The 24,647-nt window shown below is 36.0% G+C and overlaps 2 protein-coding genes and 1 pseudogene across 3 annotated transcripts; 1 reads left to right on the forward strand and 2 right to left on the reverse strand.

Annotated features, from left to right (window-relative positions):
- Positions 1-644: 644 nt before the first annotated feature.
- LOC113059309 (tRNA (guanine(10)-N2)-methyltransferase homolog) lies at positions 645-16,491 on the reverse strand. 2 transcript variants are annotated; one of them, XM_026227710.1, is made up of 13 exons: positions 16,400-16,491; positions 16,169-16,234; positions 16,012-16,085; positions 15,479-15,560; positions 15,296-15,388; positions 14,990-15,124; positions 14,646-14,802; positions 13,221-13,301; positions 12,940-13,104; positions 12,589-12,661; positions 11,872-12,006; positions 5,562-5,682; positions 645-795 (listed from the first exon to the last, which is right to left on the reverse strand). In XM_026227710.1, exons 1-13 carry the CDS (start codon positions 16,475-16,477, stop codon positions 655-657), a joined length of 1,401 nt encoding a protein of 466 aa, XP_026083495.1. In that variant the 5' UTR covers positions 16,478-16,491; the 3' UTR covers positions 645-654. The 2 variants fall into 2 exon arrangements, with proteins under 2 accessions (XP_026083495.1, XP_026083497.1); XM_026227712.1 differs by having other exon boundaries at positions 15,479-15,522; positions 16,400-16,476.
- Positions 16,492-16,877: 386 nt separating this feature from the next.
- On the forward strand, positions 16,878-18,757 carry LOC113059680 (actin-binding Rho-activating protein-like). Its single transcript, XM_026228223.1, has 2 exons — positions 16,878-16,988; positions 17,546-18,757. The coding sequence occupies exon 2, from the start codon at positions 17,592-17,594 to the stop codon at positions 18,042-18,044; it is 453 nt and encodes a 150-aa protein (XP_026084008.1). The 5' UTR covers positions 16,878-16,988; positions 17,546-17,591; the 3' UTR covers positions 18,045-18,757.
- A 2,116-nt stretch (positions 18,758-20,873) lies between these two features.
- Positions 20,874-23,481, reverse strand: LOC113059597 (histidine triad nucleotide-binding protein 3-like; annotated as a pseudogene).
- Between the last annotated feature and the right edge of the window lie 1,166 nt (positions 23,482-24,647).

The raw sequence follows: 24,647 nt of genomic DNA on the forward strand, positions 1-24,647 counted from the left end.
TGAATAAGGATGCATTTAATTTCTGTTTACTCTAAACTTTGCCTGAATGGGAAAAGAGAAAGAGGAACAGGAATTGTGAAAGAAAACAAAAAACTAAGTTTTACAATGTTTGGGATTCACCACAGGATTTAATAATGCAAAATAAGGCCTGTCCTACTAGAAATGCATACAAATTTATGACATCACATGCCAAATATCTGCCCAAATCCCTCTAAAAAGATCACCCTCTTATTTTCATAGGAGATTTTATTTATGTTGAACTAGACGGCTCTCTTTGAGGTGAGTTTAAGTCTAAGACCGATTCATTATTCAGATGTCTACCTGACTTTGTATAAACACTTAAGGCAGTTTAGATAGCAGGCCCCTCGCTCCATCTTCAACTGCAAATGTCCAGTAGGCACATTACATTACACCCCTTCATCTTTCTACTTTGCAAGCACTCAGAGAAACAAGTATTACACTAATCCCATATCTTGAACCCATATCGCTAATGCTGCAATAAATTCAATTGCGTCTGGCATCGCTTTAGAGAAAAGAAAGATAAAAAGAAGTGGAGACGAATGATGACATTTAAAATACAACGATGTTATAAAAAGAAAATTAAATAAATGAATATCTAAATAAAAATAGAACTGAAACCATTCTTTTCATGTTTTAATCTTTATTTCCTGGGGAGGCTTTGCTGTCCTTTCCATTCTTCTTGGTGAGACCACAGAAGTATTTCTCTCTGAAAGAGTTGTGACCCTGGTACAGGGTGAAGCGAGGGTCAGCAAGGTGCGCTAGTCCGTCTGAATCCTGCAAGAAAGCATAGCAAACAGCTTAAATTAAAAAAAAATCAGAAGTGCAAGATTTAAGCAATTTTTCAACGATAGGGAGTTGGATTTTATCAGCATTTTTCTGTTTAGAAGTTATGAACAACAGTCAGTATCAAAATGCAAACTGGTTCTAGACTGGATTGGTTTTTACTAGCAGCAGCCAACTATATAATCATATAATCTGGTTATTTTCTTATTGTCTATTTTCTGGAATAAAGTCATATGCATTACGGGTCAAACAATTTTACCCAACATGGATGCATTTATTTAGACAAAACACATTAAAAACAGTAGTATTTTGTCCTAATTTTAATCTATTCCTGTGGTGGCAAAAGTGAATTTTTCAGTCTTCAGTGTCACATTATCCTTCAGAAATCATTCTATTATGCTGATTTTATTCAGCAAAGATGCATTAAATTGATCAAAAGTGACAGTAAAGACATTTGTAATTACAAAAGATTTATTTTCCAAATAAATGCTGTTTATTGAACTTCTTTATCTAAGAATGCTGAAAAAAAACATGCATTACCGTTTCCACAAAAATATTAAGCAGAAACTGGAAATAAATATATGATAATTACTGAGCATCAATCAGCATTTGAGAAAGATTTCATGTGGCACTGAAGACTGGAGTAATGGCTACTGAACATTCATCTTTGCCATCACAGGAAAAATTCTGATTTTAATGTATATTAATTATGTAATAGTTCTCAATATTGTATTTTTGATTAAATAATTGCACCTTTAGTGCATATAACAGATTTCTTTTACACACATCTTAATTATTCCAAACTTTTGACAGGTAGTGTTTTGAAATAACATGTAATGCAAAACAAGTAGTAGGCAGTGTTCTTTTACATGTTTTTCAGCTTAAATGTACTTATTCAAATATATATATTAATATATATATATACATACATACATACATACGTACATACACATATATATATATATATATATATATATATATATATATATATATATATATATATATATATATAACAATACACAAAAAACAAAACAAAGGCACGCTAATGAAAAATGGCAGAATCAGGTTTAAACGTTTAAACAGGTTTAAAAGAGTCCAGCACACTTTTATGTCTTCCCTTCACACGCTCACAGTCAAGTGCCTAATGACAGACAGCAGAATGTTAAGTTCCTCAGATTTTCCTGCTCAGGGTGGAGGCCAGGATCTAAAGCAGGACCTGCTGGAGGAGGACAGGAGGGAAGCACACTGCTCCGCAGGCTAACGAGGTGGCAGAAAGACTGTGAGCTGAAAGTGATGACTCCAGCTCTGGGCCTGCAAACCATCAACGGCACCTTCTACAACACACTCCCTTCTGCCAGTCAGCAAGGACTCCATTCAGGTCACATGTGCCGCCCCGGCCCTAGTTTACAACGCAACTTACGCAACACAGACCACACAAGCCTCAGGAACAGACCCTAGTGTCTGTGGCGACTTAAGTGGGCTGTAATGTCAATTAGAATGACAGGATGAACAAATGAAGATGGATAGCACAGTGAAAGTCATATTTCACTCCAAAATCAAAACAACATAAAAAAAGGACCTATATCTGTGCATGAAGAAAATTACAGCTATTTTAAAACTCTTCTGGATTATTTTCATGATTTCATTTATACACATTTATCCTCAACCCTCTCAATTCTCAGTAGACCACTGTATACTGAATGAAAAAATCTCTTGTGACTAATGCAAATACATATACTACCACAAGTCTGTGGTCAGTAATATTTTTAAGAAATTAATCCTTAATTTATTCAGTAAGGATTCATTAACTTGATTAAATGTGTTGGTAAGGACTTTTATATTTTCACAAAAAGATTTCAAATAAATGCTCATATTTTGAACATTCCAGTCATCAAAAAATCCAGAAAAATGTATATATATATATATATATATATATATATATATATATATATATATATATATATATACACACACACACACACACACACACACACACACATATATATATACATATATATATGTATATATAAATATACATATATGTATATATATTTATATATATATATATATTTATATATATTAAAATAGTATACACTAAATATATACTTAAATATTACCATATAAAAAAATGTTAAAAAAATATGAATATAATATACACACACAGACATATTTAGAAGAATTTAAACATCACTTAAATATGTAATTATTTTAAATTAGATTTAAACATTATTAATCCAATAAATTCATGAAATAAATAATTATATATATATATATATATATATATATATATATATATATATATATATATATATATATATATATATATATATATATATATATATATATATATATATATTAGGGGTGTAACGGTTCACAAAATTCACGGTTCGGTTCGATACGATACACTGATGTCACGGTTCGGTTCGGTTCGGTTCGATACGTTTTAGATACAGCAAAATGTAAAAACATCTCAACTTTTCAGAATGCCGCAAGCGCACCGCGGGTCATGTGACAAGAACTAACCAATCAGCTTCATCCTTTCCCGTAACAACGTTGAGAGCTCAGCCAAGATGAAGGATCAGCTGATCATAGTTGTATATGGATTGCAATTTTGAAATAAATTTAGTAGCAGAGCTACTGCAAGCGATTTTTAGAGCTGCAAATCCATTTATCCTTCGCTGAAATTTCCGCGTCTCATGGAGAGAGCACGTCATTGTTGCTTAGCAAAGACAGACGCCTCATGAGCGCTTCTGCCCGAGCGCTTTGGAAAGGAGGAGAAAGACGTGCTTAGCGTTTTCCACGCGTTTTTTAGGCACGATATGTGAACGGCCCCTAAGGCGCTCGCTCACTCAGCACGCGCTGAAGGCTCGTTGCAAAATGTCGAATGCCTTTAACAGACCAGAAATATAAGATCCTAAAATAACCAACAGATCTGGTGTTTGGGTTGGATTCCCTGTAAGCTATAGTGTCTAAATGCTGCAGGGATAGTTTGCTGCGTGCATGTTTCTCCTTTTTTTCGTCTTTTCCCAGATAGTACTGACGCATATATCCCAGATATTCCCGCTGTTTTTTTTTTTTTTTTTTTTTTTTATTCCCGCTGGTGTACCCTGTCATGTTGCAGATGCGACATACCGTTGTTTTTTTATCCACCACTCTCTTGCCATCACCATTATAGCTTAAAGGGAATCCAAAGTGCACCCAAACACCAGACCTGTTGGTTATTGGAGGATCTTCTCATTTCTAGTCTGTTAAACGCATTGGCTATTTTGCAACGAGCCTTCAGCGCGTACTGAGTGAGCGAGCGCCTGCTGAGTAGCCTAACATAAACATATAAGATGGTGTTTTTTTCTTCTTCGGGAGTGTCAGGGGCGTTGCCTGTTACGTTGTTTGGGTTATTGGGCTACCTTGTTGAACGCATATCATTATATTTCTCTCTCTCTCTTTTTTTTTTTTTTTTCAAATATAATTAATTACTCCAACGAACCGTTCGGTATACATAATGCGTACCGCGTACCGAACCGAAAGCGTCGTACCGAACGGTTCAATACGAATACGCGTATCGTTACACCCCTAATATATATATATATATATATATATATATATATATATAGTCTAGGCAGTATTAATTTTCTGCTCATTAAAATAATGTAAATAACTGTCAGAAAAATCAGGTTACAGTGCAAGAGTATATTTTTATGCTAACAATAATTCAGTAATTTTGGTTTGTGACCCGGAAATTTCTTTGTAAGACTTAGCCAATGAAGAAAACCAGATCTTTGGTGTAGGCACTTCAGCAGGGGACATGAGGACACACATACTCTATGTGCCAAAATGTGAAATGTAAATGAGAGAGAGAGAGAGAGAGAAAGAGAGAGAGAGAGAGAGAGAGAGAGACGAAAACAGAGAGAAAGAGAATGAGACAAGGCAGAAACAGGGCCTTGATTCTTGATTCTGAAATGTTAGACCGCTCTGGACTAATGCTAGATCTGCGAAGCTCCTAAATGTCCTGCTTTCTGTTCTAAAAATAAGCTACACTGGGTAATATTTATCTCATTCTGCAACAAGACATGTTCCTTCTGTTTTCAAACAAAGCAACAGTACTCTAAACCTAATATTATAATTCACGTGAAGAGCATTGTAGAACAGTCTATCAGAGCCAATCAAGGACATTAGGATAAACATCCATAAACAATGATCAGTGGACAATATTCAGATGTTTTTTTTTGCTACTGCTGGAGATGAGTAGAAGTTTTGCAGAGATCTCCATAATGCCAAGATCACATCAGAGCTACTTGAGCTTTGGGAAAAGGAGCAATTGTTTAATTTTTTTTTTTACAGAAGAGACTGATTTGATAGTCATTTGTCATCTTTGGGGTTTGAAGCAAGTTTTAGGAAGACAAGGACATGGCATCTGTAGGTAACATACAGAATATATTCCAGGTTTGGAGCATAAGTCAGAGGAGATGCACGCCAATCTGGATAAATATTCGTGAGTGTGTTTCAGGGAAGCTTTTATGGGAACAATTTGGGGTTTTAAAGTGAAGTGGTTGTCAAATCCAAAGATGGATTGTTTTCCATACAATGTGTGATTAAGTCATTAAAGCGGCATAAAAACAGAGTCAATCACAGCCAGATGGCAAGATTATTTTCAGATTGGTGCAATAAAAGACTATAAAAATGATTCAGGACAGTTTGCATTAAACAATCTCATCTTTAGACCAAGGGGTCTCCACCCAAAAAACGTTCACATATCCTACCTCGGGCTCCTTGGTCTTCTCCATGGTGAGGAGTCTTCGTGACGTGTGGCTGGACAGAGTTTGTTCACAGTTGCTGATGAGAGTCAAACAGGGGTGCAGAGGCACCATCTCCTCACAGTACCTGCAGACCACAGTGCAGTTTAAGATCAGCCAGAGGCACGCTCACCGAACAAACACCTTGATAGTGGTAGGGGATGTCACAACTATCAGCTGTTGTTGCTGAAATTTTGCCACTGCTCACTTGTGTGTGTCACAAGCACTGCACAGCACTGGAAAAAGTGTGATGAATTAAACAGACATTTTTTGTAGAATGTCTGCCAGTTATTCTTCAGGCAACAAGAGGGTCACCAAAACAACAACAGAAGGGATGCATGAATGTAGTCGATTGTTAAGAAAACCATCTGATGTCTTGCTGTAGCAATAACTATATCTTTGTGTCCACTATGGAAAAGATGCAATGCAAATGCAACAGGCAGGAAATAAGCAGGAAATGTTTGACCACATTTGTTGGGTTACAGACAAAACCTCACTAAATGTTACTTTTCACACTTGAAAAAGTTAATAAAACCAACATGAAGCTGTAATATTAGCTGAATATTTAGAACATTTAAATTATTTTTAATCAACAAATAATAGTTTTTTTTTCTATTTCTGATTTTTTTTGTGTTTTTTTTAACCTTATAAAATAGACCTCAATATGATAAACCACAACAATAGTGTCTCAAAAATAAAGTATGCATCACAATAATTCCTGGTTCACTTCAGAGATGATAAAAAGAAAAACAGATTCAAACTGCTAATACACAAGCAAATTTAAAGCTGCAGTAGGTAACTTTTGTAAAAATATATTTTTTACATATTTGTTAAACCTGTCATTATGTCCTGACAGTAGAATATGAGACAGATAATCTGTGAACAAATCAAGCTCCTCTGGCTCCTCCCAGTGGTCCTATTACCATTTGAAGAAATACATCGCTCCCGTTAAGAAACAACCAATCAGAGCTGCGGTCTGTACCTTTTTGTTTGTGTTAAAATGTAGAAAAATGTATATAATAAGCGAGTACACCATGAATCCATTTTCCAAACCGTGTTTTTAGCTTGTCCTGAATCACTAGGGTACATCTATAATAAGTGTTTATATTCGGACTATTTTAGATTGCTTCGGGGGCACCGTGGCGGAGTAACCCAGTACCTTTGTGATTCTGCATAGACATAAACAGAGAGAAGTAGTTCTGGCTACAATTTTTTTCCGCAAGACGCAAGCAGTTCTGTTTATTAACCGCTAGAGCGTCAAAAGTTCCCTACCACAGCTTTAAAGCACTCCTGCATCCCATCTCTATTTTATGTTTATGAACCAAACCCTCCTTAAAACTACAATGGTTTGACGGCAATATTAGCCATTAGAGTGTACATGGATCTGCACTTTAAATTACTACCTAGAAATAGTAGACCATCCAGGTACATTTAGGATACTAATTTTGACAAAATTTAGGACAATAATCGGTTCATAAAAGTTCTTTCTCTTCGAACTGGACTACACAACTTTTGCTGTTTGTTGTTGCACTGATTTGTTGATACATCATGCTCTGAAGACAGATTTAACAAAATAACTTCTGAAAACACATATTTCACTGATAGTAACTAGATTGTTGTTGCTTTTTTTTGCATTTAAAATCGTAATCTGAAGCCCTGCCACAACCATAAGTGCCTTTCTAACCAGAACCACTGAGAACATCGGAACTATTCGTTGTTCCCAGAGGCACTGAAGACAGTAAGTAGGGACATTAACTCAGCAGGGAGTTGAGCTGGTGGGTTGCTAACATTCACGTGCTGACAGATGCGTTCGCATGCATCATCTCCCTTTATTTTTCAGATGATTACGTAAATATGGCTAGCGTTTGAAATCAATGAGAAAATCGGTTCGAGGGCTGCTAGCTCTAGCTGAACCTCATCCATACAAAGCCGCTGATCCAAAAACCCATTGCACACACGCAGTTATAGCTGCGTTTCAAACAAATCATAAATTATGTGCCATCTTTTCAACGGACCTGACAAAGCAAAACAAGGAGGCACACGAACCATACATATTCTCCGTCACACTGTTTACACGGAGCTACTCCTGTCACCTTGGAGAAATGTCTAACAAATGTCAGCTTTCCAGGAAAGGGGCCTCTGAAGAGCCCCATCCACAGAAATCACATGACAGAATCACATTTCTGAATATAGGAAAATGAGTCAGAACAGACTAGTGCATTATGGGGTACTAATGACTGACTAACATCCCACGTGGCTCACACTCATCTCTGCCTTCACTTCATGACGTCCATGTCCCATAAGTCAGATTATTCTTCTATTTGCAAAAATACGCAGTGGTAACAAAGCAATTAAGATGAAGGTCAAAGATTTGCCTACTGAATCAAAAGACTTACTTTTCACCGACATGTTGACATCTAGATCACCATGGTCGTTATGTAAGGAAATGTTTCTCTGTCATACCTCATTTAGATTTGCTTGTAACAAGTGACCAGTTGCGTCACCAGAAATCAGGAAATCTTGCTGTTTACTATGGAGGATGTGTTTTAATTTGGTCTGGGGCATGATTATGAACTTTTTTTTTCCTCAAGATGAAGTGGATGAATTGGACACGGAGGGCTGTTTCCACTTCTAACTGTTACAAGGGTAATCAGCGTCAAAGCCCCAGATTCCAGCAGCAGTCATCTGCTCCTTTGACACCAAAGTTTATAAACACAAGTGTTGCTATACTAAGATTTGGTCATAAAGCTTGTGACGCCAGCGCCTCCTTGTGGTGATGTCACTGATAAGTTTAACAGTTTCTTAGTTAAATCCCTCCTGTCTGCAGACCCCAATACATTCACCAGATACACTTCTGACCCATCGGCCGGATATACTGAAGATCAGTTCTGTGTTGTTTGGTTCTCTGCTGCATGTAGTGAGATATATGAGATATGAGATATATATATATAGTATGTTTTTGCAAGAAGGCTCTCCTGCTCACCAAGGCTGCATTTACTGGATCAGAAACACAGTAAAAACAGTACTATTATAAAATAATTTTACACATTTAAAACAAATGTTTGCTATTTGAATATATTTTAAAATGTAATTTATTCATGTAGTGGCAAAAGTGAATTTTCCTCATAATTTCTCCAGTCTTCGGTGTCACATTAGAAATCATTCTAATATGTTGATTTGCTGCTCAAAAAAGTTTATCAATGTTGAAAACAGTCATGCTGCTTAATATTTTTGTGGAAACCATGATGCATTTTTTAATTCAGAATTCTTGATGAATAGAACATTCAACCGCAGCATTTATTTGAAATAGAAATCTTTGTATAATTATGTCTTCACTGTCACGCTTGATCAATTAATTTTTATATTATACTTGCTTAATTAAAGTTGAAAGTAGTGTACATCACAGGTCAATCGCTTTCACTTCCACTCTCGCACATTTATTTTGTTAATATTGTGAAATAAAGCTGGATATTGATTGCATTAATTAATATCTAGGATATTACATGAATGAACACAAAAATAATGAGAAAAAGAACTGTGATATGTGATAGCATCTGCACAGCTCTACATAGAAAGCACTTCATTGTATTAAATAGACAATGCAAGCGAAATTCATTATTGTTGGCATCAGCAAGCTTGAGGGAGTGAATCCCGTAACTATATGATGGAAAATCTCCCTATAAGTGAGATGAAGGTGAGATAAAGGTGTAGATCAAGTGGTGGGCCCCTCCTTTGAGCCACAGCTCTTCCCGGGCCCTATAATCAGATGGTAGCATGATCTGTGGACACTGCTGTTTGTGGTCAGTGGGAAATACCCCACGGCTTCACACCTGCTCCTCTGCTAGGCTGACCGCAGGTCAACAAGCCTGAGCAGGTTTTAACGTCTACCACCTCAACACGGGGCTTGACATACTGATATGCTTTGAGCTCCTATCTATTGAAATAGGAAGGTACAAGATAGCACCCTAGTGACTGATTCAGTACACATGTGCTAAAGGTGTGTTTCCCAACCAATCTGCCAAAGCGCATTAGTGTGCTGTGACAGGTTTTATAGTTGTGCTGTGGAAAATTATCATAACTTCCTATCTCTATTATATTTCATTATTATTGTTTTAAAACAGTGCTATTGGTCATCCTTATGTCCGTTTGTGAGTTTTAGAAATATTTAACCAGTGAAAAGCATTCAAAAGAGCTTGTGACCAAACCTCATAACTCCAAATTATCATTGAACCCTCGTAACTACTCCACCCCACCTCCATTTAGATTGATGAGCTGAATCTGGATATGGATCTCTGCTTATTTACAATACAAGGGTAAATAAATAACTGATGTTTGAATAAGTACAGCATTTTCTTTATTTTTTGTAATTTAATTAAAAACAGCTAACTTTCTTAAATTGAAGATTAATTTCACATAAAATGAAATATTTAAAGAGTTTTTTATTTTTATTTTTTTTAATTCTGATGGTTAAGACTTACAGCTTAGGAAAATTAAGTATCTTAAAAAAAATTGAATATTCCATTTTGAGCTTGATTAGTTTGAATAATTTTGAGTATAAATACTGGGTACCTCTTGGGCTAGTTTAGAACATGCAACCACAATTATGGGAAAGACTTCTGACTTGACAGTTGTCCAGAAGACAATCATCAACACCGTCCACAAGGAGGGTACGCCACAGAAGGTCAATGCTGAAAGGACTGGCTGTTCACAGAGAGTTGACTGGAAGGAAAAATTGTGGTAGGAAACGGTGCACAAGCCACAGGGATGACCACAGCCTTGGAAAGATTGTCAGGAAAAGTTGATTCAAGAACTTGGGAGAGTTTCACATGGAGCATCATGTACACCTTCTACAGAGGCACAGTCGAGAGCATCCTGTCGAGTTGCATCACTGTGTGGTATGGGGCCTGCAACGCGTCCAGCCGAAAGACTCAACAACGCATAAGAGCAGCTGAGAAGATCATTGGTGTCTCTCTCCCTTCCTTCCAGGACATTTACGGAACCCGTCTCACTCATAAAGGTGATCCAACTCACCCGTCACACAGCTTCTTCAGTTTGACTGAAGGACAGCTTCATCCATCAGTCTGTCAAGAAGCTCTCGAGCCCTTTGTCACTTTAATCAGACAGAATAAACTTTTTTTGCACTAAAAATCTTTTTATCTGCACTGTTTGTTGCACTCTATCTGCCATGTGCCTTGTGCTGCTTTATACAACTTTGATGACAGTTTAATGAAGATTCTGATTTAATTTTGTAGCAGGACTTTAGCACCTGCCTACAGTGCCAAAACCACTTCCAGGTGGTCTGCTGACCATGATATTACTGTAATTGATTGGTCAGCCAACTCACCTGACCTGGTCCTCACATAGAATCTATGGGGTATTGTGAAGAGGAAGATAAGTAATATCTGACAAACAATACAGAGGAGCTGAAGGCCACTATCAAAGCAACCTGGGCTTCAATAATGCCTCAGCAGTACCACAGAATGATTGCATCCATGCCACGCCACACTGAAACAGTAATTCATGCAAAAGGAGCCCCAACCAAGTATTAAATGCATAAATAAACCTGCTTTGGAGATCTTGAACATTTCTGTTTCGTAAATCTTTTTTGATTGATCTTTGAGAAAATATAAAAAAATTTTGAGATACGTAAAATTTCGTAAGATGTATGTCATATCCATCAGAATAAAAAAATAAAAAAAAAAACCTCTTGAAATATTTCAGTTGTGTGCATTTTTGAATTAAATCAGAAAAAAATAAAGGATTTTTCCATGATATTCTAATTTTTGAGATGCACCTGTATTTCCATAAAGGCTAATGTTTTTGTATGTTTGAAGAGCAGAGAAGAATTAGCATTTGTGGTCTAGTAGTAACCAATATACTTTTGTATGTTTTAAATATCCTATGCATAGCAGTTCATCTCTTATATCATGACATTTTAGCCAAATGTATTAAACAACAAGAAATCTGAGCTTTAATATAGATATAATAAACTCTATAACCTGTAAGTTGATGGAAACGTAATATGTTGGACATACTGCCTAAGGTGCGGCCGTTCTAATGACAGACAAAAAAATACAACTGCCATTCAATGGTAAAAAACCTTGTTAACTCCATTTGAGCATGATTTTCATGAAATGTTAAGTGCAAGTGTCTGACCATATATAAAGCCACAACACCATCTCTGCCAACGCAGTGTAATTATAAAAAGAAAATGGAGAGGGGGTCTATATTTCAGTTTACTTATCAAAACTGTGGCAGTCTGATTAGACGTACTCACTCAGGTCTGTAGATTGGAAGCCAATAGACAAGACGTCCACCTAAAACCAAGTGGAGGGCTGCAAAATTCAAGAGGTCGGCAAAGATATCACTCAGGTGGTAAGCCATTGAAACAGGGACGTGACTCTCTCCAGAGCTGCAATGGGATATGAAACAAGAAAATAAGTTTACTTGCCCTCCAATGGAGAAGAAACTAAGAAATCAAGAGAAATTTGTCTCATTCACCAATCAAACATTAATCAAAATCTTATGAACATATCAATTTAAAATTTGGTATTTTTCTCCTGATATGCTAATGTGGTGCTCAAGAAAGAAATATAATTTTAATTATCGATACTGAAAACATTCGTGCTAATCAATATATTTTTTAAACTGATACAATCCTCCCCCCCAATGTTTCCTTTATGAATAGAACAAGTCTTTATTTGAAATATAAATCTTATGTTACATTAATCTTTAATGTCACTTTTGATGTGTCAAATTAATGTGTCCTCTCAAATTATTTCTCAACACTCCTCTTTTCACTGTAGTATTGATCAAAAGATGCAGGCTTGGTGAGCATGAGAGACTTCATTTGAAAAAGCCTTTGGATGCTAGTGTAACTGTATAGTCTTGTACCATTGTGTTAGAGGTGAGGCAAAGGATGACTGGCTCATATCTAAGGAGTGTTTCAAGTGGACCCATTAAAAATGCAGGTGGATAAAAGTGATAGGCTTACAAGTCCTCAGTAGGTCTGATGATATCTTTATGAGATCCCGTTCTCCTTGTGGATTCACGAATACCATATGGAGCTACACAAGGGAAAAGAAAAACACTTGAAGCTATAAAACATCCGTTAATACTGGTCAAACAACAATAAAAAATGTGGCTTTAAAGGTGAAGCGTGTAATTTATGCCCCTCTAAATGTAACTGAACAATTCCCATGCAAATGAAAATCCAGTGTTTTGGAACCTGGTTAGCTGTTTTTTAGCTGGTCCAATCAGGTATACTATAGTATTTTAACCCAAAAAAAAAAAAAAAAATCACACACCCTTTACCTTCAAAGACCTTAAGTTTCTAGCAACATACGGTCTGTAACAATGGCATCAAACTGTGCATTTTTTCTCCAAACAGTTTTGGAAGCATCAGACACCATGACGTCCACATACAGACTCTCAGTCCCATACTGCCGCAGGTTTGCTCGGATGTTCTCATCCGGTCCTCTCCATTTCTGATTCTTCCTGCTGGCTTTTCCTGCAACAGTTTTAAATGCTCACAGGTGGCCCTAAGTTGACTAACCATTTAAAAACTGAAGAAGTGAAAGAGAAAATTACTTAAATGCTTAAAAAAACAACAACAAAAAAACATACCTACTCCATGGATAGTGTTATAATCAATGTCTGTCCCACATACATAAGCCCCAAAGCGCGAGCAAGCTACCAGAAGACTACCTGAGAAACAAAACAGAGTAAGAAAACGCTCATCACAAAATTAAAGAAAATAATACAAGTAATCTCTGGATTATGTCTGACTGTAGATCTTTATTTCTGCTTGACAGTTTGAAAGTATGGCCTATAAGGATTTCCAGGCAACCAGAGAGAGTTCAACTAAATACTGACATCTGGCCTGCAGATCTCTGTGCATGTGGTGACAACACACTTATGATAAAGCCCTGGCAACATCATGGCACGCTACAAACTCACAATAAGCCTCGCTTTGGGAAAGAGTGAGAAATGCAGAAACCATGCTGTTTCGAAAACCAGCCATCCTTCATTTGACTGATGACACTCGAAAGTGGCACTTTTCAAAGTCAAAAGAAAGAGGAGAAGTGGGCCAACTGAGATTGAAAAGTGAGAATTTCTGTGAGCCGTCACCAAACGAAAAATGAGATAGAGATCTACTCCTGGTTCGTGTTAGACACAAATAAGAAACAGAAGATGATGGCACATATCTTCAATCACCCAGACAAGCTGTCAGATGTGATTTCACTCAGAATGAGAAAGAAACACAAACACCTGCTTCAGTTTGGCCCAAAATTAAGCATCTAAACTGTTCTGATTCACAACATGCCAAACTGACTCATTTTGCAAGACTAAATGAATTAATTTGCAGAATAAATTTATCTGACATCATAGACGTGTTGGATGAGAAACTTATAAACTGACTTTGCTGAATGACTTTTTATATTAAAACTGACTTTTTAATACTAGTTGTCGAAGAGCCACCAATATAATGTTCAAATAATTAAAACATTAACACAAATATAAGTAAATTGATAAAACCTAATACTATTAAAAATGACAGTTTCAAAATGTTCTGTTCATCAAAATAAATAAATAAATAAATCTGAAAATGCACTAAATATTAAGCAGCACAACTGTTTTCAGCATTAATAATAATTGAGCACCAAATCATCATATTAAAATGAATTCTGAAGAATTATGTGACACTGAAGACTGGAGTAATGTCTGCTGAAAATTCAGCTTTGCATCACAGGAATAAATTATATTTACAAAAACCTAAATAATGAAAAGAGGTATTTTAATTTTGAATAATATTTACAATATTACTGTATTTTGAACAAATAAATGCAGCCTTGTTGAGCAGGAGAGACTTAAAAAAAATGAATATATTATAGACTCCATTCTATTATTAGTAATAGTAGTATATATGATGGCTTTTTTATAACAGCCTCAAATGTGGCTTATCCAGTTAGATGTTAATGTCTGAATTTATGTCACGAGACATAAATGGCTGTATTTCAAAGACTTCTATGCACACAGATATTTCCTCACCTGTTCCAACAAATGGATCATAAACCAAATCATCAGCCTTTACTTTGGCATGATTGGCCATAAAGAAGGAGAGGCCAGCGTCCATACTAGTGTTCCCGATGAAATGTCTCTTCTTCACACTGTAAGAGCGAATTAATTCTCTCTGTCCATCTGCAATCTGAAGAGAAAACCAACCATTTAAAATGTAATAGTTGATACAGTATGTCACCTTATATTACAAGGACGTCATTCAGGTTTACTTTCTAAGTCACAAATCAAGCATTTTACAAATCCATTCAATAGTCATAAATGAAGCCTTGTAAAGACGATGGAAGAAATGTTCTGAATTGTTATAAGCATCTCACCCATCTGCCAAAATACATATGGAAAGGCTCCTCTGGGATGTCATAAGGATCAGAGCCATAATCCTCCAGCAAACAGAAAATATGTTCCGGATCCTTTAGATTGACTGTCCCTTTAAACGGCAAGAAGTCTAGAGCCTGTGGCAAAAATGCACTTTATATATACACAATTGATTTTCACAGTCCATGACAGAAGATATTTAAAATGGCAATTAAAGCTGTTGCTAAATTAACTCCAATTATGAACTGTATGCCACAGAATCAGGTATTAAAAACGCACAAATATTTAAAATACAGCAGCATACTTACATCAATCTTTTCGATTCTGTCCTTAAACACTAACGTTTTGTTGAAAGTGTAGACATTGATCTTATAAGTAGAATTTTTTTGTAGATATGGAGCCTGTGAAAAATTAATACAAGATACAGTTTGATCAGAAATACTCTCTATAAATCAAATTGTACTTTATTAGGAGGGGGAACATGAACAAACCATTTTTTCTGCTGGATACTCCAACAACGACATCTTAAGCTCATCTGTTGTTGTTCCATGACCCCAAAGTTCAAAAGCAGACCTTGAAGTCAATATTAAACTTGATACAGCAATTCAATAATTATTACTGTTTTTTTGTTTTTATCAAGACTCAATAAGATCTTTGATTTGTTAATATAAATTAACAAACTTAAACTAAACATTTTTTAACAATATATAATAATACTTTAACATTCATAACATTGATCATTGTTAGTTCATGTTAATTAATGTGAATAAAAACCCTGTAAACTTAAGTAATAATGAAGAAACCCATGTTTTCACCCATGTAATATTCACACAATGGTCTTAAGCCAATCATGGACTATTTTCAATATATTAACTTAGGCAGAGTCTTGATTGGTCAAAGGGTTTCATGATTTCACTTAATTAATGTCGCCATGTACATGCAATTAGATTAGTATTTATAGGTTTGTCATCCTTAGCATTCATTATACATGCAATGTAAGTGTAAAAAAAATACAGCAACCTACTTTCCACAAACCGTTCTGGACATAACACTCCGTATATCATCTTCTGATAAGCCATTTAGTTGCCAAAAGGGAGACTTATGCGGAAAGAGTTAGAATTTTTAGAAAATAAATAACATAACAATTAACTTATGCCATGTGAAAAACTATTTGGTATAACCTTTTCGTTGAATGTTTCTGATGTATCAAATGGACGGTCCCTTAAAGACAGTAATGCTTTTATTTCCTGTAAACAATAATTCAAAGAGTGATATATGAATATCTACTAATTTAAATACTTTACTCTACAATAGTAAAATGAACTGCTCTCTAATCCAAAATACACTCTGACAGATTAATTCTAGCATTCTGACACGAAGGTCTGAGTGAACTGAAAGTTTACAGTTTGTACCGGTAATCTAAAATCGACATTATCATGTGCAAGATGAAGTAAATATTGTCTGCACGCCCGACCACAGTGGAGAGCCATGTTTTTGTGCTACATTCAACATCATCCGATGTGTAAATTGTGCTCGTAACAACAGTTCCCCTGTGGCATCTCCGCACGTACTGTCAATTGCCTAAGCAAAAGTCTTGTAAAAGGATTAGACTTTTGTACTTTTCAACGCTTAACTACTGCAAGTCATTATGAGTAAAATTAAGTAAATCGTTTTTGTGACAATTGTTTGTGAAAGTCGAGTGATTTTTTTCTTCTTATGACTTTATGTATACAGTTGTTTTTGAAAATGGAAAAGATTTGGTGTCACCTGATGATGTCTTTTAATCTTATCTACACGCTCATTAAATTGTTAAGAGGACAAAATCTTCCCTATCATTGGTTCATCATCGCTTACAGTCACATGTTTCTCGTGTTTTCATTGGTTGGTTTACACGTCAATCACTCTCACCAGAGGTCAGAAAATAATCTTCTGCTCAACTTGTAACGTTACGTATCCACTTCCACAGCATGACAACCATCCTCAAGAAGACAAACAAGGACGGTAAGGTTTTATTACAGCACACCTAACGTGTGATGCATGCATTTCGATGTCAAGTAAATCTTGTAAATTTGATTACATTGTTTAACTAAACTGTCAGATTGTCTTACTATACTATAACATTATACCGTGTTCAGTACATAGTTTCATTTATGGAATTGTCGTATGTGCTTCAATCTTAAACTTATTTCAGTTAGTTTGCAAAGCTCGTTTAGTTTTTCAATTATTTATTGATTTTGAATAGTTTTAGATTTATTTAACAATATTAGCTACTATGTCCTGGAATATTTGTCCTAGAATTTAAAATGAATTAGTACACTTGCTGTATGTGGTCTTTATTTAGACTTAGTATTTTTGTTTTTTTTAAATAAATAAAATGTTGATATCATTATTTTATTTTTATATATTAATATATCAATATGATATAGTTTATCTTAAGTGCCCGGATTAGTATTGATTACATCAGGTCAGTCTTACTTGTAGACTTCATGAAGCTTTAAGTTATTTAAAGGCTGTACGACATGCAATCTTCTCACTCGCAGCCTGTGTTGTGCCAACAGTGAAGCATGCTGAAAACTAGAGGCCTCTTGTGAGCCCAAGGTCACCATGGAGACAGACGACGCACCTGCAGAGACCTGTACTGTATCCGTCAAAGGTCTGACAGAGAACTGGCAGAAATGGTCCAACGACCACTGCGACTATCAGAAAAACAATCCTTTCAGCAACGGCAAGGTGATTCCCCCACAGATCCAACGAGGACAGGAGGGCTACGGCAGGCCTTTAGAGGGGTCCAAAACGGAGGAGAGAGGAAAAGACGCCCACTCTCACATCAGCAGAGAGGTCACAGAGCTCTGCCGGGTCATATTGGAGAGCAGAGAGAGCGGAGACGATAGCAGGCCGGCTGTGCGGTTTGGGACGCTGTTTGAAAGATACGTCACCATTTCTAATAAACTAGTGGGAGTTCTGCTGCGAGCACGCAAGCAAGGACTGGTGCACTTTGAAGGAGAAATGTTGTGGCAGGGGAGAGATGATGGCGTGATCATCACCTTGTTAGAGTGATTTACAGCAGTAATGGACACCATGTGCCTGCCTGCCTGCCTGTCTGTCCAACATTGCTTTCTAGACATCCAGTTTACTTGCACACATGGGTTAGAAGTCAGTTTAAATGTAGCAAACTGGTATAATCTGTTGGTGAAGAGTGTCATTTCTGTTCCACCAAACAGAATTGGAAAAATAATTAATTTTAATTAGGATTTCAAAACAATCTTGCATGTCACTGTACAATCAAATTGCTAGTCCCGCCCATCTCATAACATTGGTTAAGTCAATTTTGCTGTGGAGGCTGCTATAACCGGAGCAATAAAGCTCATTTTTCACAAGGTTCTCCTGGAAAAAAAAAACATCTTAAACCAGCCTGAAAATGTCTCCCAGACTGGTCTGTTTACTGGTTTTAGAGGTGTTTTGCACACTCTTCAGCTTGTCAAGTTGAGAGACCAGCTTAGATTGCTTTAAAGAAATATTTCACCTAAACATTTTAATTCGCTGAACATTTACTCACCCTTTAGGTCATCCAAGATGAAGAGGAGTTTGTTTTTTCACTGGAACCGATTTAGAAAAATGTAGCATTGCATCACTTGCTCATTAATGAATCCTTTGCAGTGAATGGGTGCCGTCGGAATGAGCTTTTCATTGATAGACTAGAGACATGTTGATTACTCGTGGATCATTGTGATATTTTTATCAGCTTTTTAGACTATCATTCTGACGGCACCCATTCACTGCTGAGGTTCCACTGGTGAGCAAGGGATGTAACGCTAATAGCCTGAGGGTGAGTAAACTTTGGTGAAGAATTCCTTTAAGCATGTTTTTACTATTGAAACCTTTCAAAAAGGTTATATAATATTTGGAATTAAGTCCAAATATTTTATATTATAGTTACTGCCATAATGACAGCACAGGTACACTTTTCTGTATGGAGTTGCTTCGAATTTATATATATATATATATATATATATATATATATATATATATATATATATATTTATATTTATATTTATATTTATTTATTTATTTATTTATTTATAATGATGGTGTGATTTGTTTTTGAAGCACAAAAACTATTAAAAAGTAGACAAAACACATGCATGTTATTATTTATTTTCTTTGCATGCTTAATGCTAGGGGTGTCCATGGTTAACCGGTTAACCGATTAACCGTTAAAAATTGTGTAACCGAGTGAAACATTTTGCTCGGTTAAGTGACGTCAATGGCGTGCATTGAATTTAGTTGTAATACATTTTTGCACCACCAGAGACCGCCAGAGCGCTCCCAGATATTTGTAATGTCCACAAGAAGAAGTCATTTTTCTAATATGAAGCGGGCTAATACGAGTGACGGGGCAAAATGCAAGTATTGCAATACAGTGCTTAGATATACTTCAAGTACAACCTCGTTGTTGTAATCTCAACAGCCAACACCCGGGCATCATTAGGCCGGTCAGGACACACTGGATGCGTGAAAGCATCTCAGCTGCGTGGCGTGTCCGTTTTTAATTCGGCTCCCATGTTAACAGGTTAGAGCTTGCCGACTGCCTGCGTGAGACGCGCGGCTCAGGCGCGGCTCGACGCGTGCATGCTAGAAATAGAACCGACGCCTTGTTGGAAGCGTTTCCAGGCAAAGTATAATAGGAAAATATGTTTATATGTCATTTTGTACAAAAATACATATTAATTCATGACATTTTGATATTTGAAAGTCTAAAGGTTGACATAAATTCAGATATAAATGTAATTTAAATAAATAAATAAATAATTATCGCTTTTCAAATATTGTACGTGTCAAACATAGTCATAGCCTTAGCGAGGCGGCCGCGGAGTCTGCTTGTTATACATTTTAGGCTTATTCTCAAATTCAGATTGTGTTAATCGGCGGCATTATTAGGCAGTTTTAATAGGACAATTTGACCGGAGAGATTAAATTTTGTCGGACATTCCTTTTTTTTCGGCCAATGTCCGGAAATTACTATGGTTATGGTTACTATGGCACACTATGGTTAACCGAGTATTAACCGCTAAGGGCCTCGGTTAACGGTTAATGAAAAACTTGAGAACGTGCAGCCCTACTTAATGCATATCATAACAATGCAATTACGACCTTACATCACTTAATAATGAAATACATCTGACACATTATAGTGCAATCTATGTCATGGCATAAACATAGTTAAATCTTTTCACTACGTATCATATGAAGGAAGAAAAACAGAACTGTTCTTGAAATATCATTGCAATACAGATACATAATAAAAACACTGTAATATTCGGATGCCAAAATCATTTAGCTATGATCTACAGTATTTTTCAGACTATAAATCGCATTTATTTAGAACCAAGAACCAAGAGAAAACATTACCGTCTACAGCCGCGAGAGGGCGCTCTATGCTGCTCAGTATAGACTACAGGAGCACACAGCAGCATAGAGCGCCCTCTCGCGGCTGTAGACGGTAATATTTTCTCTTGGTTCATTTCTCTTAGTTCATTTCTCTTGGTTCATGAGTCGCAGGACCAGCCAAACTATGAAAAAAAAAGTGTGACTTATAGTCCAGAAAATATGGTATTCGTGTGAGGTCAAAGGTCCAAGCTAATTATTGAGATTCATTACCTTTTTTAGCTCAACTCAATTTAGCTTTTTTCAGCTCTTTTTAGTTCAACTCATATTCAAAATGTGTTTTGTCACAGCTCTGTATCCTTAAAATCATATTACTTCAGTAATACTGGAAGAATACCAATTGTTCTCTTGAAAAGTTTAATGATTCTGTCAAATGTATCAATATTTTGCATTACTATTCGGCATGCTTTTTCCCCTAAAGCAACTGAAAAATAACTGCAGTTTCGTAGCTTCAAATTTCATTAGCCCGTCTGGCTGACGATATAGCTAAAAGTAAACATTGTATTATTAGTATTATAACCCTGAGGCAAACGTCTGTGACTTTTTGTCATCACAAACAAATTGACTTGGACTGTTATTATTAGTACTGTTGCTCTGGTCATCTCAAACATTACCGTGTTTTGAGTTCCTCTAACTTCCTGTACATTTAGCTCATAGAGTTCAGCCTTTGAAGTAGCTGGTCCGCCTGCAAAATGAAGATATACAAGGGTTAGCAATACATTTGCACACTCCAGAGCAAGGGTAAGTCAAAAATCCAATGATATAAAATGAAAAGAAAATATGATATAGTAGTAGAATTGGTTAGACTGCAGCATTTCTCCACAAAGATCCATTTGAGCAGTCAAAAACAAAAAGGTATTCATTCTCCTGCCACTGTAGCTTGTTTAAGATTTTATACAATTTGCTTGTTCCAATAACATGACAAAGGGAATCATTCAACAGATGCAAGAAACAGCGACATCTTGCTACGCTCAGAAAACGTCTTGTTTGTCTTTGCGACAATAACCTGCTCCAAGGGAATGTGATTATTAGTTTTAGTGGATGTTATTTGAACTAAACTATATAAATAATGGATTGTATTGTGGGTGGTTTCTTTTGATTGCTTACCTTAATGAACCAATATGAGTTTAACCGGTAGACCATGCGGGACATGAAGCCCATCTGACTGACAGGTGCAAGAACATGGAGATGCAAATGTGTGACAGAACAGAATGGAGGCCATTGGAACCCAAACCTCAGAAAGTCAATCGATATGCGACACGTCAAAACATAATTCATGTTGTTTTATATGCTCAATAAATAAAGACCTGGTTTTCATATAAGTGGCAGATGTTTTCCATTACCTAACATCATTTAAATCAGTCACATTGTTTTTCTGAAGTATCTCTTTCCCAGTTTCCACCAACTTCTCGACTAAAAACCACAAAAATAGAATTTGGACAAATGACTGCTTTGTAAAGCATCCTATGTGTAACTAAGACGTCTGGCTTTTTGTACGTGTTAAATCTGACTCATCATTTCAGATTGTTATTGTAGAAAGGCTCCAGAGCAGCTATTGTCAGATATGGCTAAACATTTACACTTGTCTCGAATAACTCACAGCATGTTTACCTAATGGTACATGCTCTTTGCCAAGAGATTTACAATTGCCCACATGTTTTCTTGGTACAACCAGATAGTGATGGGGAGCTCCGGGGTGTATATCTCTGAAACAGGAGACGGTTTCATCCTGAAAAATAGTTTTTTTTTTTTTTCAGTTAAAGCTGCAGTAGGTAACTTTTGTAAAAATATATTTTTTACATATTTGTTAAACCTGTCATTATGTCCTGACAGTAGAATATGAGACAGATAATCTGTGAAAAAAATCAAGCTCCTCTGGCTCCTCCCAGTGGTCCTATTGCAATTTGCAGAAATTCATCCGCTCCCGGTAAGAAACAACCAATCAGAGCTGCGGTCCGTAACTTTGTTTGTGTTCAAAATGTAGAAAAATGTATATAATAAGCGAGTACAACATGAATCCATTTTCCAAACCTTGTTTTTAGCTTGTCCTGAATCACTAGGGTGCACCTATAATAAGTGTTTATATTAGATAAAATCTAAAATCTAAAAAATCTATTTTAGATTGCTTCGGGGATACCGCGGCGGAGTAACCCAGTACCTTTGTGATTCTTCATAGACATAAACAGAGAGAAGTAGTTCTGGCTACGATGTTCTTCCGCAAGACGCAAGCAGTTCTGTTTATTAACCGCTAGAGCATCAATAGTTCCCTACCGCAGCTTTAATATCAAACATAATAATAATAAAAATACTTACTTGAGTTAATACTTGTGCTTTTACACCAGGGATAGGCAACTCCGGTCCTGGAGGGCCACTATCCTGCAGAGTTTATCTCCAACCCTAATTAAACACACCTGAACAAGGCAACCAGTGTTTTCGGGATTACTAGATAGATACAGGCAGGTGAGTTTTTATGAGGGCTGAAGCTAAACTCTGCAGGACAGTGGTCCTCCAGGACCGGAGCCTAACCCTGTTTTACACTGTGCTTCACTTAATAATTTTTATTTAGTTTTTTCTAATTTGTCATAATTTGCCAGTATTTTTTTTTTTTTTACTATTTATGATGTTTAAAAAATGTGATTAAATACATTGCAAACTGTGCAATGATTAATAAGACTTAATATGTTATTGTTCCTAAACAAAACAAAAATATAATAATGTTAAAATACATAAACCTTTATTTCTTACTTTCTTCATTATGACGATGGCCGAACAAATATTCCATTACTTTTTTATTTCAGCAAAATTTTGCTTCGATAAAATTACATTTTAAGTTTGATGACATTTTGCAAAAAAAAAAAAAAAAAAAAAAAAAAAAAACGATTTCATGATTCATGTATTGTGATCTTTAGACTCATCACAATTCGCGCATTTGCATGAGTTTATGAAATCATAAATAAAACACTGACAGCAAACTCACGTCAAGCAGAAGCTCAGTTCGCATTTCTCCCTTCACGATTTAACAGAAAATAATTTTTTTTGTCCTGTTCATCATCGATCTAATTCTCGGTGCGTTTAAGGCGGCTACCATCTTCAAAACGTGATCATCATCACGAGCAGCACGAGCGTCATCATTTCAACATATAAGTCCTCTCAGGGCTTTTTAAAGTCAACAAATCCCAAGTATGATGATCCCTTTGTGAACAACCCTTGATGAAACGAAACAGCTGTTACATATCTTAATGTATAACGCGCTAAAAACGTGCTGAAAGAAAGAAAATATTTATAAATAAATAAAACAAATCCACTTAATGACAGGCATGTTTTTCTTTTTTTTCAGGATACCCCCATTTAAACAAATTTTTAAAGTGCATGAGACTGGTGCTAACTTTAGTTTTCCAAATAATAATAATCAAATATGGTTTTAATGATAATTAAAATATGAAATTGTAATGCTAACTGCTGGTAATTTGATCAGTTTATCACGAAAGTGGTGACCATTCAATCCCTACTTGTAACTCAAACTGTTAATAAACTTGACAACCACCCCTCATAAATCTTTAGTGACTCTTAGTGGGCGTCGCGACCCCTGGGTTGGGAACCTCTGCTTGTATTCAATTCCTGTTTGAATTTAATTAGTTGAGAAATTAATAATTTTCTTTATTTACTGCCTATGTCTAAGTAATAGTATTCAAGCAGCCACTGCAGTAGATTTTAAGCAAAGCCTCCCTACAGAATAACTCAGACGGCACTCCCGACTGGTTAAAGATTACTAATCAAGAGAGGCAGAAAGGATAAGTGAGTGAAAACACATTGTTAAACTGCTCTGTTTAGCAGGTCAACCGAGCAATTAATCCTGAGCACTCCAATATGTCAGGATGCCACATTTTCCGCCTTAATGTATGCAAATGATGTCATTAAAATGCATGTTCATGTTTAGTCTCTAAATTAAGAGCTCATTTGCACTCCCAACAATCCAGAGATTCATTATTACAAATTACAAAAATAATAATGACCCAAGACATCAAATTTACTCTCTTTGTACACCCTCCCCCATTTATGTTATGAATGTGAAAATAATTCATGTGACAATCAGCAATTTGCAGCCATTGTATTCGAGGTTGTCAGCTGGCCAAAGCTATTATGGTATCTCTTGTTCTGCAGCTCCATATGATAAATAATATGCCAGAGCATGACTGTATGCAATTACAGTCTGCT

Source organism: Carassius auratus, chromosome 41 (genome assembly GCF_003368295.1).
Source record: "Carassius auratus strain Wakin chromosome 41, ASM336829v1, whole genome shotgun sequence".
Classification (NCBI taxonomy): domain Eukaryota; kingdom Metazoa; phylum Chordata; class Actinopteri; order Cypriniformes; family Cyprinidae; genus Carassius; species Carassius auratus.